Raw genomic sequence first — 20850 nt, forward strand, 5'->3', positions numbered from 1 at the left:
GTGACTCGGTGCCTGAGCCAAAGGTCCGGTTCCCGCCCTTCTGATCCGACCGCGGTGCCTGTTTCATTAGCCTCCGTGCTCGACTCCACGCACGTGCGTCACGGCCGCTTAGCTGACGCTGGGAGCAAGCCCCGGCTCAAGTTAGAAGAGTCAGCAGGTGACAAGAACATGGAGACCAAGAGCCACCCAAAAACTGTGTGCAGAGGGCCCCGGGGGGCCGGCTCACCCCCTGGGAGGGCTGCGGACCAGCACACGAGGGCGGGAACAGCCACTCGGCGTACAGGGCTGACACGTTGTACACCCCACAGCAGTTTCTCGTTCTTACATGGAATTCAAAGTAGAAGATGTCTTAAAGCCCCAGGTTGCTCAAATGTAACAAACCACGGGAACAGATAATCACAGTATCTAGTGATTAGAGAAAAAAACAAGTATCTAACCTCCCACCTATTTTTAAAAAGTACATTAAAACGAACCCCTTAGTTTCGTCTGGTCAAATTCATATCGAAACAATGTCTGCTGCCGATCGTCTTCTCGTTTTTTTAAATGGCAGCACAAAAGAACCCGGAGACTCTGGAGAGCGCCGTTCGGCAGGCGCCGAGCGCCCGGCGACCCGACGTACCAGGTAGTTGTCGTCCTGGAAGGCGTAGTGCAGCGTGGTGATCCACTGGCAGTCGCCGTTCACCAGTACGTCGCGCTCCTCGCGGAAACAAGCCGTCTGTGAAGAGTCAGGGGAGAGTCGCTGTGCTTCCGCCTGGAAAAGCAGCCTGCGGAGCACAGTTCTGAACAGAGGGGTCCCTGCTGTGACGCGGGCTCTGGAGACAGCGCCACCTGCCTCCCAGGCTGCAGGGAGCCTGGCCTCCCTCCCTCGCCTGGAGCCAGGTGCGCCAGCATCCCCTGGGCGGCCCGCCTGCTCCTCAGTGTTCATCAGCTGAAAGGCTGAGCGCGTCTCTGCTCCTCCTGCTCCCCCTCCCCCCCACATGCTGAGGGCTGCTGGGAACGCACGTCCAGGTGGCCTGGCGCCTACCCCTTGCGCACATGCCATTTCTATGACCAGCACAAGAGATTCAACCCGACTCATGGACAGCGTCCCGCAACAGCTTCCCAGCTGAACCCCGCCCCCGGCACGCTGCCCGCCAGGTCAACCTCCCCAAGGCAGCCGCCCCAGGTGCTGCCCTTCTCTGTCACAGACCCACGATCTAGCAGCCACCTGGCTCGCAGGACGGGGCACACATCTGCTTACCCATCTGAGTCGGTTATTTTTAAGAAACGTAATTTACCTGCAGTATACTGATGCACAGGATCATAACAGGATTCTACTAAGAAAACCCACGGCCTATAGCATGTGGGTAAAAGACTGCTGTGGGTGCTTTGTTTTTTGTTTTTTAAAAATCGAGCTTTAATACACAAAGGGGCATCTTACTCAGAAGGGACCGCAGGCGAGGATGTGAAGAAAGGGACCCCCCATGCATTGCTGGGGGGCTGCAGACTGGCGCAGCCACAACACACAGGGGTGTGGCGGTTCCACGGACAACGGCAAGCGGAAATGCCACGCCGCCCGGCACCCCCACTTCTCGGTGTTTATCCGGAGAAAACAAAACCCTGATTCAAACAGATCTGCGCACCCCTATGCACACTGCAGCATTATTTGCAGCAGCTAAGACGTGGAAGCAGCCCGTCCACCGAGAGGCGACCGGATAAAGAAGGTGCGGCACACGCACACGGTGAATAAAAAGAAAGAAATGTGGCCATTTGTGACAACGCAGATGGACCGAGGGGGCATTATCTAAGTGAAGTCAGACAGAGACAAATACCATATGATTTTTCCTACGTGTAGAATCTAAAAAACACAAGAAAGCCACAAAGGAAACAGAAACAGACCCACAGAGACCAAGATGACGGCCGCCGACGTGGAAGGGGGCGAAGGAAGGCAGCAGCCGGAGGCCGGGGCGCACCGCAGGCAGGGGCCCTGGACGGCAGGGGAGCGCGCGGACCGACCCTTTCGAGTTAGAAAAGAAAAGTGACCAGGTCTCTGGCATAACTGTAATATCGGGCACATAACATGAAGCTTTCACTCCTTATATATGGAACTTGTAAAAACACAGCGCCCGACAGAGGGCCTGCCATGCGAAGCCTGTTTCCTCACTGAGTCTCACACTGGCCTTCAGAACGTCTTTCCAGAAGTTTCACTATTCTGAACATTCTAAAACAACTTTTCTTTCAGGGAGAAATGATGGGCAGACATGTCCTGGTCGCGCTGAGAAGCAGACGGAGGACTTGCATGGCCCACGCCCGGCTCACGAGGCGCGGGTGCTCGGGAACCATCGCGCCCCCGCGCCAGCGGCCACCCGGACCCGGGGCCTGGTGCGGGGCCGCTGGAAGGAGACGCAAGTGCGGGGACTGCGGCCGGCCCGGCCCCCAGCTCTGACCTAGCGACTCTAGAGTAGAAGCCATTCTTACCCTGGGGGCAGCGGGCGTGGGGACCCACAGACTGGAAACACACAGATGCCTCAGCGGCTCTGTTTTAAGAGCGCAGAAATTTTCACGACTTTCTTTTTATAACCAAAAGAGCTGAACCCAAAGCCCGGCCTCGTCCAGTTACGAACTCAGGAGCTTCGCAGCTCGTCTCCTGCCACCTCTTGCTGGCTCGCGCTTTCAAAGGCGGTTTAGAAGTCAAGATCATACACCTTAACGTTTAACATAAGCTACTAAATGATAATGAGAGGATAAATTTCTTTAACTAGCACTATATATCGATCTACACGTTATACTCGTACACACATCTCACACCCTGACAGGACCCATTAGATATGCTCTCGGACAATCACCATGGTTAGCCGACATTCCTGGACTATTTTGAGTATGCCAATCAATAAGTTTTGTGTCACAGGACTTAAACAAGCAATGTTTACTATTAAAATGTACTCATTCGACGCGACGTTTGGGTGAACACTAGCATGGTAAGAAGAGACCACCTCCTCTTGACCTCAGGGCTCGTCTAATTTTTACACACGCCCCGTACTCTGGAGGTCAGCATCACAAGTCACATTAACTACGGCTCGGCTGTCCTCATTCCTCAATCAGTCACTCCTGCAGACCCCCGGGCCGAGTGGGGTTTGCTGCCGCTGCCTCTCTCCCCGAGACCTCCGTGGAGCAGAAGCTGCTGCCTTCCCCACGGAAGAGCTGCATCCCCACAGCTTTCCCTGCACCTGCCGGGGTGCCACCGTGACGTGAAGAGGGGGCGCCAGGCCCGGGGCCCACTGACGCAGAAGGTGGGAGCGAAGCTGGAGGCGAGAGGCCCGCAGGGCGAGGACGCGACTGGGGTGTGGCCCCAAGGCTGCACCGCGCCGGCGGCTGAGGCAGGCTCACGCGCCCCCAACATCTCAGGCCCAGGCGGCTGCCAAGACGGTCACCGAGCAGTCGACCACCGTGCACTTACTGAGCAGCGGGGGGGCGTGAGCGCTCAGGAAGCGGACAGGACGGGGGGGGGGGGTGGCAGCAGGAGGCTGGAGAAGCCACCTGCCAAGTCGGCGAAACCCGAGCCTCAGGTGCGACCCAAAGCAATGGTTTGTACTAGGATCTGCCCAAGGTGGCGGCTACCGCCGGTGGGTAAGGCTTCCAGAGCAAAAGAGGAAAGGGCCACCCAAAATGACAAGTGGGGTTTAGAGCAACAGGGTGAGGCTAGACAGCAAAGAAGGAATGCCCAAAAGGAGGTGGCGGCCAAGCCCAGGCGACGGCCCGTCAGGCAAAGGGCCGGCTCAGAACTGCGGGGTGAAGGGTGAAGGGCGAAGAGCGCGCCGCGGCCTCGCCCTCCCGCCGCACGGAACCCCGTCTGCGGACTGGCTTCCTCGCACTCCACGCTCACCTCTGCTCTCTTTAACATTTCCCACTTGTTGAGGATTTTCATGGCATAAATCCGTTCAGTGTTCTTCATTTTGACAACGGCAACCTGGAATACAAATGGGAGTTGCACAAAAATTTAGTTAATGGAACAAGACGAGAGCATGCTGTCCTGTAACCACAGCGAAATCTTAGGCGGAGACTCTGGAAGACGAGCTGTGAAGGCGAGTTTTCCACGTGAAGAACGACGTGCCGTTCTGAGCATCAAAACTTGATTTAAGCCACAGTGCAACTTGAACGATCGCACTTGCTCAGTTCAAAAAGCTCCAGGGCTGAGCACGGGGTGCAGAGGGGTTCACTGCCCGCTACTTCGGGGTGTGTCTGGAGAGTTTTGTAATAACACTTAAAACTTCCTCGGGGGCCCCCACGCTCCCCTCCTCACACCCAAAGCCGCATCTCCACGTGCTCGTTCCTGCTCGCCCACTGACACGCAGATGTCTGCCTCTCGCGCCCACCTAACGTGCGCAGAAGGGCGAGAGACACACAGCACTCGGCATGCTGGCTTCAGAGTGCGACTCACACGCCACCTCTTCCAGGAAGTCCTCTTGGATCCTGGTCCCCGCCGAATCCTCAATGAGTTTTTCCATCGCTGCCAACACTGGATGTGCTGTTTGCACCATCGAATGGCACTTTCTACCCTATGTAAGCCAGTCACTCATTGGCCTGTCTCCATCACAAAACCATATTTATGTCCCTATTTCCTAAAGAACACACACCCTACGGTAACATTGTCACTGAGCCCTTTCCACACGCCAGGAACAGCAACGAGCAATCAGGAAAGGCGCTGCCTGGGGACAGGCGGGGCTTACGGACGGGGCCAGGGTCTGCAGAGCAAGAAGGAACTTGCTAGGGGATAGGAACGCTCTCCAGTAACTGGGCGCTCGTTACACAGGCGCAGACATCTGCCTTAACTCAAGCCGTACACTTACATCTGCGCATTTTACATGAAATTATACCTCATTAAAAAACAAAGAACGCCTCCCAGTCCCATCCCGGCCTATAATAAGCTGAATCTGGCTGAGGCGTCCTGGGTCCAGGGTAGTTCTGCGGTTAGCCTGGGTGGGCCTGGGAGGAGCTGCCACCCCAGAGGACAGGGAGGCCACCCAGCAGCCCCCGGGGTGCTGCTCTCCCTTCCCCTGCCCCTGGGTGAGACTTACTCTTAGAGCCAGGGGTGGGGCCGGGAAGACGGGGCTGGGGGGGGAGAGCAAGGCATGAGGACAGCAGTGGGGGTTGGTGGCCGGGGTCTGCCCGGGGCCAGGGCAGCGCCCCAGGACGGAGGGACGGAGGGGCACAGCGCACGCCGGCCCCCCGCCTCGGCGGGCAGAGCTCTCTCACTCCGGTTTTTAAGCATTTTTGCAGGAGGAGGGTGCCTCCCAGTGCCCACGGCAGAGGAACCCACGAGATGTCTTCTAAGAACATTACAGGTCTTGTGTCAACTCAGGGCCGAGAAGCGATGCCGTGCGCCCGCCGTCCGCCGTCTCGCACCGGCTCGCACGTGTGCACAGCGCCAAGCGCACACGCTGCGCAGCGAGCGCCCCGCGGCGTGCGGCACTGTCCGGCCGCGTCCAGCAGGGGCTGCGACACCACCGTGTTCTGCTGCTGGGTTTCTCCCTCAGCAACCAGCGTGCACAGGTGCCGGCCTGGGAGAGCTGAGGGGAGACCTAAGCGCAGGACTGGACATGCTCGATGTTGGAAAGGCAAAGCTCGTGGGGTGACTGACCCGACGCAACACGCGGCTCCGCCCGGGTCGGGGCAGACGCCACAGCCTCCCAGTCACGACTGTCCGGCCCGGGGCAGGAAGCTCAAGGCGCCCAGCCCTGGAGGGGGCACCGCCCCGTGAGGGGCCTGGGGGGCCGGGGGGCCTGGGGGGCCGGGGGTCCTGGGGGACTGGGGGGCCAGGGGGAATGGGGGGGTGCCTGGGGGCCGGGGGGCCTGCCCTACACCGCTATCCTCCCTGGTGCCGGGCGGCCACACGCCCAGCCGGCACGGGGACTGATGGCAGCAGCGCGAATCATGGGAACGACAGTGACTTCGCCTTCCTCGCATTTTGAAGGAAATTTTCAATTAACGAATGGATGTTTAAAAAACTTTCCTGTAAAGAAACCATTTTGGTCCAAACACTATTCAGGGTAATTCACCGGTCACTGCTTTCGCTTTTACTTTTCTCGATCCTACCTTTCGGACTTTGTCCGAGAACTCTCCAAAGGCCACCTCACGACTCCCTCACCCCACGTCCAGCGGAAGGACCACGACGACGCCCCTTGGGAGCCGTCAGGCCGCCGGCAAGCGACGCGGCATGAGCGACACCAGGCCCGCCTCACCTCGCCGAAAGCGCCTCTTCCGATGACTTTGATGATTTCGAAGTCTTCTCGATGAAGCTGCATCTCCTTCACCAGCTGTGTAAATGGTTTAGCTAGAAATTTAAAAAAGCAAAATTAACAATTTACTTGAGAACAATGATACTATGTAAAAATTTAACTGATCGGGGTATTCCACTAAGTTCTATATTTTTTTTAGAAAAACAAGGTACTTTTTAAATAAATACTTCAAAAGCGTTTACTATCGGGAGTGTTTCAGGAAGTCGGTACTTATGCTAACTCAGTACAGCTGTCCATCTTTAGCACCCACACGGCCATGTGTTCTCACCAACGCCATCAGGACAGAGCCCCGAAGGCGGCCGCAGCCGGCAGCACAGCCCGCGAGCTCCGCAGCGCTGCAGCTCACGTGGGCACCCCGGGAGCCACAGGACGGCTGGGGGAACGTGACAGTCCCCGAGACGCGGGCAGGCACTGCCCCGGACAGCCAGAACCGCCCTCGACGGTCTCAAACGTGGCGCCTCCGACAGTCACCCCAGCCAGGGACCGGCACGCTCACCTGCTCCACATGTCCACACAGAGAGCAATTCAATTATTAGCCACATTTCAGGGAGGACAAAACCGAGCCAGGTTTCTATGGAGAGTGTGCCGGGCTGAACAGTGTCTCCCCAAATCACGCCCACCCGGAAGCCAAGGATGTGACCGTACTTGGAAGGGGGGTCTCTGCCGACGGAACCGAGATGAGGACACAAGCGGGAACGGGGGGGACGCAGCTGGTGGTCCTACAAAGGGGGATTCGGACGCAGAGCGGGGAAGCCACGCGAAGTCGGAGGCACAGGCTGGAGTGGTTCAGTAAAAAGCCGAGGGTTACTGCGGACAGAAACCTGCCGCCCCCAAACATGCCTTCTAGGGTATTGATTTTAAGGCGGTTATTAAGAAACGCAGACTCAGAAAGGACCTTTGACCCTCCCATTACCCGCCTGAAGAAATTCAGGCAGAGGCACCCCGAGGAAGGGAGCCTCACACCAGCGTCTGAACAACGCGGACGCAGCAGGCGGGGAGACACCTGGCACGGCCCACCTGCCGAACTTCCCTGCGTCCCAGTCTCCAGGTGGCTCAGCAAGAACCTGCTGACCACTTGTTTGCTCCTTCTCTACCTGTAAATGACCTGCTTGCCCACTGAAATCCCAGGCTCCTGCCCCCTGTCCTTAGTCCCGAGGGCACGAACACAGGCCTCAGCTGCCCAGAGCGTCTTCGGGCCCCGCACGCACGCACGCACGCACGCACGCCCGTGATAACGTCCGGATATTTTCCTCTGCTGCTCTCTCATGTTAATTTGACTAGCACGATCAGCGTAACTTGGAAGGTGGGAGGAAATTCATCTTTTGTGCACCCACACTGCCTCCACCGGGAGCAGGGAGACGGCTAAGGTTCGGGCCTAGAGCCTTCAGAGGGAGCGTGGCCGGTGACACCTTGACTTTGGACTCCTGGCCTCCAGGACGGTGAGAGAGAAAAACAATCGCTGTTGTTCGAAGGCCCCCAGTTTGGTCTGATTTTTTACCGGCGGAGGGGACTGCTCCAGAGTGCTCCAGAGAGTTTGCATAATTTCCTTCCGGAACACGGGGAGTGGCAGAGCCACGCCAGAAGCCAGGAGCCTCCGGCCACACCGCCTTCACCCCGCCCTGGTCCAGTAACCCTTTAGTTCCCGACATCTCCTCACACCTGTTCCGATGTTCACCTTCAGACCTAAACCCGCACGTTTGATGCTAACTTTTATTTGCTCTATTTCTGCAGGGTTCTTTTTCGAATCCTCCGCCACCACGGTTTTACAGAATGTCCCTGCCGGGGACACCAGGCGAAGGGCACAGGGCTCTCCCGCGTCACTTCTCACACCTACGCGTGCGTCTTCCGGCGGCTCCAGGAGCTCCCAGCCATCTGACACTTCCCGGGCTTCTGGCTGAGCTCCACACTATTAATCTCACTCTGTATTTCCCCCTTAACCAGCTGCCCACTGCCACTAAGGTTTGACCCCCACGGTCCACTGAGCACGGAACGAGAGCCAGGGCACGGGTGCCCGATGCCTGCCGACCGCGAATCACCACCGCCACCGTGGCAAACACCTGTCAGCACACAGGGCAGAAAACACCACGCGGGGCTCGAATTAATTTTTTTAAAGTCCAGGGTAAATAAAATCCTTGCACTACGACTTAAAGATCGTCAATAGTTCATCTTTATTCCTTTTGAATATCATTAAAAATAACCATTCCCAAAATTCCTAATGGCAATACGTGTTCTAATAGTCACTGAAGACCACGACCTCTCTTGTATTTTGGTTGGAACCAAAGAGTCCCTCTCACTTTACCATGAAGAAAAACACACCCAACACATCTGCTCAGCTCTACTTTCCCACAGAGAGAGCATGTGGACGGGAGCTGGCGCCGGCCAGCCACGGACGCGCTGTCCCCGTGGGAACGCTCTCCGGCAGTGCGAACTCACCGCTCTGGACACTTCTGCAAAACCCCGAAGGCTCACGAAGCGTGCGAGCCGGTCTGACGCGTGCAAATCGAGCAGCGATGTTCACGGATCAGAGGAAAGCCCTCCCGCGACTGCGCCCTGGGCCCCGCCGGCCCGTCCGCGTCCCCGCTGCGCCCGGGCTCACGGCGACGGGCACGGGTCTTGTTTTCTGCTTTTATTTCACTTGCTGTATTTGCATGTTTCAAGACTGCTCAATGATCATTTTAACAGGTGCATGATATCTCACTAAGTCAACACACCGACGATTTAAATCATGTTTCTACTGAACTCACAGGTTAAACATTTAATTTTTTAATTTTCTTATGGTGAATAATAAATTTGCAACGAACATCTTCGGGCACACAGCTTTTTTACTATTTTAAAATAATCTTTAGGATGAAATTCCTGGACTTTCTAAAGGGCGCTAACATTTGTTATGGTTCCTAACCTGCCTTCCAAACTCCAACTCCTGGGGCAGGCTGGTTCCACGTCCCCCCACCCCAATGCCACGCAGGGATCTCGCCCCCCTTTCAGACAGGTGGCTCTTTGACGCCCCGGAGGCTGATGACCCCTCCCCACCGCCAGCTGTGCGCCCTGCTACAGTGACTGTCTGGGACATCTGCTCACCCATCCTGTCTTCATCTTTTTAAAGCAACTGTAGAAGTGCTCTATTTCGGCTCCCTCAGACCTATTAGCTGTAAACACCATTTCTTCATTCTGTTCCTTCGTGTTAATTACGCTAAGTTTATTTTACAGAAATAATAACTTTTCATAGAAGTATAATTTTTAATAAAACTGAATTCACTTTTCCTTTGTCATTTTGTTATTAAGGCTTAGAAAGCTATCAACTCTTTAAAGGTCTGACATTCAACTGTATTTTTTGCTGAATGGCTTTTCAACCCATCATTCACCTGTTGATTCGAGTACTTTGGAGCATGGTGTATTTGTTTTAATTTCTAGTTTCAGCCACCCACACCTATCTCAGTTCGCGGACCCCTCCCCTGCTTGGCAGCAGGTGGCCACGCCACTGTGGAGCCCAGGAGAAGTCCTGGCTGGCATTCAGGAGCTTCAAGTCCTAAAGGCACCACTTGAAAAGTTACTTGATCTCCTCTGTAACTAAATTTTTTCATCCATAAAATGGGAAAAAGGTGTCCTGACCTCGGACACCCGTGAACAGTGAGACTCGGGGCGGAGACGATGGGAGAGCCCAAAGCTACGGGTATGCCTCCCCCAGTTTCCCTCCCGCGCTTCTGACAGAATATACTCGGTTACTTATGCGTTTTACACAGTTCTGTGCGCAGTCTCTGAACTGGACGGACACAGACTGCTCAGGGCCAGTCTCACGAGCAGGGGAAGGACCACGGGAACAAACTGGGGACGAAAGCTGGAGGACGGAAGGACCCGAAAAGAAGCGAGCAACATAAATTTAACTATGTGAACAAAAGCTAACTTTTTATAATAGAGGACACTAAAAAGGATGCAGAAGGAAAAGTCTAAAGAAAAGATTACTTTTTCTAAAAAATGCTAAATATATTTAAACAGTTCTAAAGACACAGTAAAAAAACTGCACTGGTGTGTAAAAATGATCAAGGCTGCACTCGCTGAAGCCAGGATGGAGGATCCCGCCGCAGGGCGGCCACCGGCTCACCACACGGGTGCGGAGAGGCCGCGAAATCACTCCGACAGGATGGGACCTAGACAGAGGGACAGGACTTAAAACAGCTAAAAAGGAAAAAGAGGACATTTCAAATAAGTTTCCAATCAATGTCAACACAGAAACAAAGGTGACCCTGACATCTGGACGGGGTCAAGTCAAGAGACAGAAACCACAAGGGTTATCTGGCCAACGAAACTAACACAAAGAACTGGGTAACTGAAAAAAAAAAAAGAATAGAAAAAGAAAAGTTTACGGCCACGCCACCCTGAACGTGCCGGATCTCATCTGAGCTCGGACGCTAAGCAGGGTCGGGCCTGGTGAATACCTGGATGGGAGACCACCGAGGATGACCAGGTGCTGTACGCGTTAAAAAAAAAAAAAAAAGCCTACACTAACTTTTCATGAAGATGGCAGATACAGGAAGCCACAGAATCAGGATGGACCAAAGGAAGGGGCTGGGGTCTTGGAAACCCGGGCAAAGGGCTCTATGCAGCTGAAACTCGCACCTCTGAAGGTGGGGTGCTGCTGGTACTGGGGTCTCCGGGCTCAAGCTGCGGCTCACACGCTGGGACCCAGGGAGCCGAGGAAGGGGTGATGCTGACGCTGGCGATGCTGCAGGCGTGGGAAACACCCCACGGGGACCAGCTGCCTACCAGAGGCACCCGCTGCCAGGAGGAAGCGGGCTGCTAGGTGTCACCCGAAGGAGAGGAAGCAGGCAGGAAGCCCCTCCCCCCGGCACCTCCAGTCTCCCTTCAACACCCCCTTAGGCAGGGCCCAACAGGGAGCAGGGTTCAGAGCCCAAACAGGGTGATGCTGGGGTGAGGACATGGGTGAGAGTGGAGGCGGGAGACTCGTCACATACGGGAGGATGACTCAAACAGGTAAACAGATTCAGGGTACTGGGGGCCAGGCTCCTCGCTGTCGGAGCCGGTCACGAACAAGGGGAAGAGTAATCCCCATAGCACTGGATTAGAGTTGGCAGCATCAGTGTGAACTGATGTCCAGCATCTGTGGCTGTAGAAAAAAGACACAAACGGTGGGTCCCTGCGTAGAGCCCGAGCTCCACCTGCTGAGAGCGCCGGGAGGCAGCAACACCCCGCCCACGACGAGCGCACGTAGCGTCCGGTGCTGGGCTCTCTCCGGCAAAGGAACCAGGACGCCCTCCCCGCGGGATCAGCAAAGTGCACAGTGAGCCTGGACCACCTTGCTGTGCCAGAGAGAGAGAACGCTTTCACAGAAAGATGGCGAATCAAATGAATACCGACGGTCACAGATCGTAATCCATTAACGAAACAGGAATCCAGGAATCCAGTGATGTGAATAAATCAATCAATTTTTTAAAACCCTGATAAGAAATGGTATATAGTTTCAAAGTACATCCAAACAAAACACCTACGAATCATACAGCGAAACAAGTGCCTTTACAGTGAAGTCTGGCAGACACTCCCTAAAATCAGGTGATCAGAGAGAACCTCATTAGTTATGTGACCAAGTGAAATTGTGCGTCAACTGATAGGACACAATGATTTTCCTGCCAAAGTTACATAACTTGAATTTAATCATGAGGAAACAGGAAATAAACCTAAATTGAAGGAACATTCTACAAAACAACTGGCTTGCAATGTTCAAGTTTCAAGGTCAAAGAAAGACTAAGGAACTGTTCACACAGACAGGAACTAAAAAGATAGGATGACAAAATGTGTGTGGTTGTGCACCAGATCCTGCTGCCACAGACGAGGATGTCAGAACACTGGTGACACTTCACTAGAGCTCGAAATTAGAAGGGAGCGACGAGCCAGCGTCCACAGGACACGTGACAGCCTCGGGGTGACTGATAAGCACCGGATAAGCAACCCGCTCCGCCATCCTCAGGAGACTCCTTGGTGGTGTTATTCGCAACTTTTCTATAACTCTGTAACTGTTTCAAACACGTTTAATGTTTTATTAAAGATCATCTGTTGCTGATTGGAGAGCAGGCTGCAGGTGGCAGGCGCAGAGGTGGGAGCCGAGGGCAGGGCGCTGAGGCCGAAGGGGATGCCCATTCCGGGGCCTAGAGACGAGGCCGAAGGGGCTGCTCTCGGTTAGGCGTAGGCAGTGGAGCCGCCTGGGAGCTGGGGCGCAACAAGGGAAAGAGTCGAGGATGGGGGAGGTTTCTAGCCTGGGGTGCTGTTTACGCAGGGGCAGCAGTTTGGGTGGGGACAGGGTCCGGATGGAGGAACAGAAACAAAATACTTCACAATTACAGCTACAGAGCCTAAGAGGTGAAGACACCAAACTGACTTTTCTTAGAAAATCCTACTGCTGTTTCCGGTTTTCAAAAAAATCGCTCCAGAACCACCAGCTGCCGCGGAGGGCCGGGAAGGGCGCCCGCATTTCTAAGCCACTCTCGGCCTGCTAATGCCCTTTGCCTGCCTAATCCGGAGCCTGGGGTGCTCTTCGGAACACCAAGGGGAACAGGCAGAACTGGATGAATTCCACCCACTGGGGTGCAGCACGGCTCGTCACACACACTCCTAAAACATCCAGGACGCAAAAACAACCATGACGACCAAAACAGCACTGGGGTGCATTTTAACTACTGTTTCTGCTAAGATTCTCCCAGCCGACTAGCAGACGGGCATCACCAACGGCCTGGAGAGAACGGGTCAGCTGCAAGGCCTGAAGGGACGTTTGACTCTCATGCTGATGACACCTTTGTTGGTTCCCAAGTCAAACCAAACATGCTATTCTCAGTTATAGGAAGTAAGTTCCCTCTCCTGCATATTCCGTCAACAAACACTAAAAGCTGCCGGGTCAGGAGGCCCGGCCAGGAAGGGGCCCGGGTCCCGGCACCTGCAGGGCTTGACCCCGCTGGGTCCTGCACCCCGGCACCGTTACCTGCAGCCGCACCACCTCGGCCACCCCCTCGGTCAGTCGCGGAGCCAGCTCCCGCTGTGGCCCCGATGCAGACGCCAACGCCCGGCCTCCCCAGCCTGCCACAGACTCCTCGCCGGCTGTCCACGGACGGTGGGTGCGCGGACAGCCCCTGCTCACAGCGCTGGCTGCCCATCCCCGCCTCACCCTCTTCACCCCGCCCCCCCTCGCTCACACCACGCCTGGGGACTTGCAGCTGTCCCACCCTCGGCCCCCACTTTCCTGAGCAGAGCTCAAGCCTCTGGACGGCTGCTAAGCCTCCGGCCGCCCCCATCTGTGGGGTCCCTGACTCCGGCCAACTGACTCCGGCAGACTGAGCGGTTAGGAGCCTGCCAGCCCTCAGGGGAGGCGGGCCCTCCACCCGCACCGCTGCTCCCCAGCCAAGCACGAGGATGGGGACACAGAAAACACAGCTGGCTGAAGACCACGCCCACGGCCACCAGCAGGACAGACGACCTCTGCAGGGAAGGTTGGCGATTTTCCCAAGGTGAGGGTGTATCAGCAAGCTGGGATACTTTTCTACCAAAGACGAGATGAAGCTTTAGTCCTTAGATAGCTAAACTTTCATTAGAAGTTTTTTTTTAATCCTTTCATTCGTCCACAGTCCAAGACCGTACCCTAAGAGCTTCCCCTGATGCCCCGAAAGGCAGCAACTCAGCCATCTGCCACAGGCCCCCACTGCAAGGCAGGCTGGGGTCCGGGGCGCCCTGTGAATAGGAAAAGCCCTGCCAGGAGGAACTGGGCTGGAAGGGGGGGGTCTCTGGCTGCAGCTGACAGCAAATCATTGCAAAATGAGAAACTGATGTCCGCCTTGGTCTGTTTATCAGGACAGGAAATAAAATCAGCCGGCCGGAAGGCGTGCCCGGGAGAGACAGTCTGAGGAGACAGGACCGTCACAGGGCAGCCGCCACCGGAAGGCAGCTGGGGAGTCCCGCTCTGCCCCGCTCCAGGGCGGGCCGTCGGCCTCCTCCGGGCCCGGACCGGCCCTGCTCGCCCCCGTCACTCGCTCTCTGCCGGGCCAGCCTCAGCTGGCATGTACCTGGGCCACACATTCGGAACTGGACACGGGCTTACGGATTATCCAGGTCAAATAAAACCTTTACCAATGAAGCAGCAGGTGCCCCGCAGGCCGAGCAACATGCAGAGGACACGAGGGACAGCTCTCCCCCCCCCCATGGCGAACAGTCACGTCTGCCCCGTGGCGTGGGTCTCCACTCCCAGGAAGTCCTCCCCGGCAACTGCCAGCTGCTGCCCTGGTCCCATCACACGGCGGGAAGACAGAGACCCACGCAGGGCACTAGCCCCACGGCTAGCAGGGTGCCCTAACAAGGCACCCGCGGGTGGTACGCGAAGGCCCAGGGCTTGACGCAGGAACTGCCATGGGCTACGTATGTGTCTGATCTCTTGTAGGAGAGCAGGCGCCAGAGCAGCACCCCAGGACCAGCGCGTGCAGTCGGGACACGAGTTCGGTGCCTGCTGAGGGCCATGGCACAAGCCCCCACGAGCCGTGGAAGCCAGCACGAGCAGAGAGCCAGGTTCGGATCCAGCAAGTGCCAGGAAAGGCAGCCAATTCCCACAAGCACCAGCTTGAAGTGAGTTCGCAGGTCCAAAAGCGCATTCTCACCGTTCAGACTGCCGACACGGCGCCCAAGCTCCTGAAAAATGTGCTTAAATCACACTGAATGGGTTTTAACAACTATGATCTTTTATTAAATGACAGAACACTATCCTTTCACAGGGAGTTGGTCACGAATCCTTCTCCTTATGACTCAGTCTGAGAAAGCCGAACCTTCCAGGAAGCCCGAAACCTCCCCAGTCAAGTCCTCCAAACGCGAGCTCCTGCGCCAGGCCGCCCGCCAGGAACCGGAGCGCAGGCTCCTAACCGCCGACCGGCAGAGGACGGAACGGGAGGCCCGTGATGACGACGCAAAGGTCAGGTGAGGTGCGGCTGAGTCAGGGAAAAGCGGGGAGCCCGGCGGGGAGCCGGCGGGAGGCTGCGGTCAGCAGGGAGCCAGCAACGCCCTCGCCCCGCCACCGGCTCGGGCCTAGTCTGGGGCCTGGCCCTGGGGCCGGCCACGCGGGCCTCCGAGCTGCTTCCTCTCACAGCCGACCGAGGGCTCTCTCAGTTCCCTTCCATCTGGTCCACCCGCTTTGTTGTTACTGACCTAAGTGCCAGGCCTCAGCGCCGCGTCTCACCTAGGAGCAGTCTCCCTGCCCAAGGGCGGTGACCCCCCCTCCATGGAGCACCCAGCCCGCCCCCTCGAGGCGGCTGCTGTGGGTCCACGACTCTGCAAGGTGCTGCCATTTGGGACTCCTGTCAAAGCCAAGACCCTGTGCCAAACGGGTGCCCTTCCCAGCCTGCGCCTCTTTTCTAGAGCAGCTCTCCTGCTGACGTGGATATAAACGGATTTAAGTTTTTAAAAAATCCAAGTGTACGTGGGAATGGTGTGCAGGACGGAGCCACCGGGGATCACACGTACAAGTCACGGAAATGCAACGAAGGTCAAACAGAAGCAGCGCTGTGCCCCGGCGAGACAGCCAGCTCCCAAGGCTGTTTCTTCAGCGAGCCCCTAGACGTGTCCCACGTACGTACATCCTAAACTTAAGAAAAAGGACAATCGAAGGTGCAGAAGGAATACTGGCTATCAAACGGGGGAGGTTAACGCCCCCCGAGATCACCACGCCATTACGAAGTCGGAGGCCCATCCTCCTCGTGAGGCACACGCCCGCGAGGCTGGTGTTCAGCCCAAACGCAACCGGGCCACTGCACGAGCCTGGCAGGCGCCCCGGGCCCTCCAAGGCTGTCCCCTCACCGGCTAACTGGGAAGATCCGTACTTATGCAAAAAGTCACTGGCAGTGTTAAATCAGAGAATCCCCCCGAAACAAGGAGCGCTGTGCCCGGCACACAGTAAGTCCTCGTGAAGCGGCAGCTACTGGCATCATTCCCGAGTGACCCTGTTTCCAATCAGTTACTTTAGCATTATTTACGTTGTATTTAACAGTAAGTAAATAAACTGTATCACCAAAATTATCCTAGAATCCAGCTACATTATTCACCAGGAAGCTACGCTTGTCACACACATGTTCTCCCAGGCAGGGTACCCAGAGACGAAAGCCCTAGAAACTAAGTGCCCCAAAAAGAGCCCCCCCACCCCGCACAGCCCCAAAGGACGGTCTCTCTTGAGAAGGGCAAAATACAGCCATGAGCATGCCTTACATGGAGGCTGCCACCCAGCAGGGGCCCCTGGACCCGGCGGGTTAGGGGAGCAGGGGAATTTTACCTGCAAACACCGAACCCCCACAGACAGGCTCCAGGCAGTGCCCCCACCCCCGGAGAGTGAGGGGCATTGATCCCCGGGGTAAACCAGCGTCTCCCCTGACTCCCCGCCCAGCAGAGACCGCGGAGGGGAGAGAAGGCGTTCGGAGCCTTCTGGTGGCTGCAGAGTGACATGCGAGGCCACTTTCCTTCAGTGACACTCAGTTTAAGAACCTCCTTATTCACGGAAAACACGAAGGGTCAACCGAAGTGAAATCCCTGCCTCAGGCAGAGAGGGTGACAGGCACCTGCCAGGCCAACCCTTAAGCTGCTGTCTGCTTCCCCGGCCTGCACCCCAAGGCCCATCGTCGATCACCGGGCAGGGACCGGCGAACGTGTGGGATGGGGACGCACTTGGAAGAGCCCATGGCTTTTGGGGAAAATGGGACAAAAACCTCTGAAAGATTCATCGCTTTTCCTGTAGTAGATGGAATTTTCAATGAGGAGTTTTAGTTCTCTTTCTAGTCCGTTTGCCCTCATTTTAGTAAGACAGACACACAGTGAGGTCCGTGTGGGGCAAGGAACCACACACAACCCACGGTTCGGCGCGTCCGCTCCGGAATCCGGCACCGCGTCCGAGTGGCCGCGGCCGCAGGCCTCGGGTCTGCACGAGCTGCATTACTGCCACCCAGGCCCCCTGCAAGGTGGGCGGCTCGACCCCCACTTTAGGAGTGAGATACTACGGGCTGAGCCTCGACACACAACTCCGTGAACCCAAGCCCGGCGCCACGTCTGAGGTCTGGGTTTTTTTAGGGCACTGGGGTCAGGCTTCCGGGGTCAGGTCAGGTACGGCGTCTCACCTTTCTAAGATAAAGGAGCCAGGAAAAACGAGGCACCGGCCCAGGCTGAGAAGGCGCCTCGCCAGCGGGGCCATCTCCAGTACTTCCCCTAGGGGGCCCCCTGAGCTGCCTTCTTGCTAGTGCGGTCACAGTCCCCAAGACGGATACGTGAAAAACGTTCTAGGTTTGTTACTCTCTAACGTAACCTGTTCCAAACTTTAACGCAGAAGAATCATGACTTAACACGCCTACTTGTCTGCTTCTTTCACTCGAGCCTGTACCAAAGCAGGAGCAGCAGCTGTGGCGTGAGGAGGCGGGGTGGACGGCTGCTTGCCGAGCGGGACACGCCGCTCCTCGGCCCAGGCAACAGCGCCCCACGCCTGGGCCTTTCGTCTCTGCCATCTTCCCTCACACACTAGGTCTTCCGTCTTCCCTCACACACTAGGTCTTCCGTGCCTTTCTCCCCTGACCCCGGGGGGGAAGGTTCGAATGCCGTCCCCGCTACCACAAATTACGGGTCGGTTTCCCACGTTTGGGGAACTCGCAGGGTCGGCACGCCCGGAGTGCAGTGGGCAAGCCTCGCCCCGGGAGGGCCGCCTCCGTGACCACGGTGTCTCCCCCGCCAGGTAAGTGTGCCATGCCCTCCTTCACCTGCATCGCTCTTCAAACGCAGTGGCTCTGAAGACATGTCACTCTGACATCTGGACTTATCCACCGTGAGAGGGCCGCTCGAAAAGGCCCAGCTCCGTGAGCAGATAGAAGCCGCGGCCACCAGGCCTTGCCCCGCGCTCTGGGCCCCTGCTGGCTGCAGGCGGCTGGCGGCAATGAGCCTTCAGCTGTGAACAGCGTCATCTCATGGGGACCCTCCGGCTCTGCCCTGGTCCTTTTTCAGCCCTGTGGGAGGGGCCTGCCTGGGCCCCTGCTCACGGCTGCCTCCTGCCACCCAGTCCCGTTGGTTCCGCAGAGAGCAGCGGCAGACGCGCACTCAGTACTGCACACGGACGAGCAGGCAAGAACTGCAAAGAACTGAAGGAAACAGCTGTATGAGTGACTTTTATCCCCAAAAAAGCTGTTAAGAAGAAAGAAACCGGCTGTGAGAAGACAGGGGAATAGTATGATCTACTTTTTTTTTAAGGGGATGTGGAGGCGAGAGGTAGAATGAAAAATGAGTAAGAACTAAATCAACCTGGAGTCTTGCTACTGAAGATCAGGGGAGAGGAAGAGAGTATGCGCGTGCGCATTGACAAATAGGATGATTCCAGAAGGAGCAGCTTGAATACAAGGGTGGACCAGGGAACCATGTCGTCTGAAAGGACAAAAGCTACGACTCGACTGTGGTGAGTGTGCCACACAGGCATCAGGAGAAAGATCTGGCCAGGGGGCGGGACAGGCCCCCACGGGCACCGGCACAGCCCCTCTGTCCTGCTGGGGCGCCACGCGGGGACCCCGAGGGCTCCGCACAAGGGCTGGCTGAATAAATGATCAAGCGAGACCATGTGAAAGCATTTCATAAATCGCAACACTAAAAAAACGGCTTGTTGTCACTGATACCCTGACTACTACCTAATCGGTACGTACGTACCCCGAAGGCTTTATTCACAGCTTCTAAAATACATTAGAATCTATTAAATGAATATTTATTAACCACCTCCTTTTTCCCAGGAACTATTTTAAGCAGTAGGAATAGATCCGTGAACAAAAGTCCCTCCTTCATGGAGCTTACACTTTAGTAGAGCAACGCGAAAAAGAAAATAGATCATGTGGATATTGTGTCTACATAATATTACACTATGTTATATATACATAATGCTACATTATATCATGTTATGTTATATTACATTACATTGTATTACATTACATTATATTACACATTTTACTCTTTGAATAAAATAAAACAGGGGAACTGGGAATGTGGTGGGGCGGGGAAGCCAGTAATAATCCACACACGACAGTGGTTGGGACAGAAGCCGTGGAGGTGGGGAGAACGCTGAGGTTCTGACTAGATTCAGAAGGTGGAGCCCACAGGACTTCGTGCCGGCCTGGCCTGGACGGGCAGCGTGAGACCCGCCCCCGGCGCTGGCCTGAGCGCCGGGACGACGGAGCTGCCACCAAGTGAGATGGGGGGGACGGGGCAGGACACGCCTGAGCTGCCCCTGTCCCCCAGACACAGGGAGCCGCTGCACACGTGTGTCTGGGGTCCGGAGCTGTGGGTCTGGGGGACGAGGTGCACGGCTGGCATTAGAGCCACCAGCCAGGGAGTTAGCGGAGCCTGAGGAGGGACCGAGGGCTGGACCTGGGGCGCTGGGCCCGGCACGCGGGGGCAGGGAGAGGGAGTGGAGCCGGTGAAAACAGACAACTCGGAGCAGTTCTGCTGCTAAAAAACATGCACACATTAGATGCTTGAAAGCATTTTCAACTAATGTTTTGTTTTAAAAACAAGCTACGCATCTCGGAATGCGGGTAAAGCTGATTCACCCCGAACCAGTGCTTGCGTGACCCTGGCCGGCCACGGCAGCCGAGGGCGGGGACGCTCAGAGTGCTACCGACGTCACAGGCTGGGAACAAAACATCCGTCTTCACGGCCTTAGGTGCTACCAATAAAGCATAATTCTAAGGTTACAAAGTAAATGTCCCGAGCTGCCATGAGCAATCTGCAGAAGATAGCGTTTTCTTAAAATGCCAAGGGCACTTGACGCTTGCGTGGCTCCGCCTAGTCACTCGGAGCTGTCCCCATCCCCCGGCGCCCCCAACCTGTCGGCCCGACCCCACGAACCTGCGCTAGCTCCTTGGGACTCTTCTTTGGGTGGACATGAATGACTTTACTCACTGGTTTGTAATTAGTTCTCCTGATCCTCCTCTACTGAATTTTCAGAAAAACATTTTAGTTTTGATAAAATATATTCATAAACACGTATCCTGCGTTACCAAGTCGACTACTGGCGTCACCTCCGTTGTAACAATACACAGATTTCGCAGCACGCGGGACGAGGCATCTAAGGCCACCTACAACGATGAGTGCGGCGTTTTGCGGGTTTGGCCGCCCCAGAGACGGTTCTGCAATTCCAAATCTGGCTCTTCTAACTAGATGGCGAAGACTCTTAGCAGCTGACCGGTTTCACCCTTAGCGTCTGAGTGGTCACTTTGAAGACAAAAAGCAGTACACAGCGCTGGGTGTCGGCCCTGTGGGTGCGGGCGTCCTCCGCGGGTCCCCTGGGCGGCCCCCACCCCCGACCCCACACCCGCTGCACTGAGAGCGACGCGGCCCCCAGGAGCAGTGGCACCAGGAGGAGTGGCACGGGAGGTGAGCGCAGAGGTGCTGCGGCAGGACCAGAAACCACGGAGACTCCTCGCCCCTTCCCAGCACAGAGCCGGCCCACCGGACAGAAAGGGGACGCTCCGCGCACTCAACTGGGCCGTGACCCGTGACTGGGCCGTGACCCGCCAGGGCAGGAAGGATG

General features: G+C 56.3%; 1 protein-coding gene, 1 non-coding gene and 1 pseudogene across 6 annotated transcripts in view; 1 reads left to right on the forward strand and 2 right to left on the reverse strand.

Moving 5' to 3' along the window:
* CDC42BPB (CDC42 binding protein kinase beta) overlaps positions 1–20850 on the reverse strand; it is an 88088-nt gene that overhangs the window by 45643 nt on the left and 21595 nt on the right. For 4 of the 5 annotated variants that reach the window (XM_036238456.1, XM_036238455.1, XM_016165993.2 and 1 more), the window contains exons 2-4: positions 6219–6310; positions 3863–3946; positions 620–715 (exon numbers count right to left, since the gene is read on the reverse strand). In XM_036238456.1, coding sequence (XP_036094349.1) covers positions 620–715; positions 3863–3946; positions 6219–6310 — 272 coding nt within the window. The remainder of the gene's footprint in view (positions 1–619; positions 716–3862; positions 3947–6218; positions 6311–20850) is intronic. The other variant, XM_036238457.1, reaches the window with a different exon arrangement.
* Positions 10631–10749, forward strand: LOC118600706 (annotated as a pseudogene).
* On the reverse strand, positions 17868–18026 carry LOC118601021. Its single transcript, XR_004950142.1, has one exon. It is a non-coding gene; the product is annotated as a U1 spliceosomal RNA (small nuclear RNA).

The sequence above is a fragment of the Rousettus aegyptiacus genome, unplaced genomic scaffold (genome assembly GCF_014176215.1).
Source record: "Rousettus aegyptiacus isolate mRouAeg1 unplaced genomic scaffold, mRouAeg1.p scaffold_m13_p_3, whole genome shotgun sequence".
NCBI classification, from domain to species: Eukaryota; Metazoa; Chordata; class Mammalia; order Chiroptera; family Pteropodidae; genus Rousettus; species Rousettus aegyptiacus.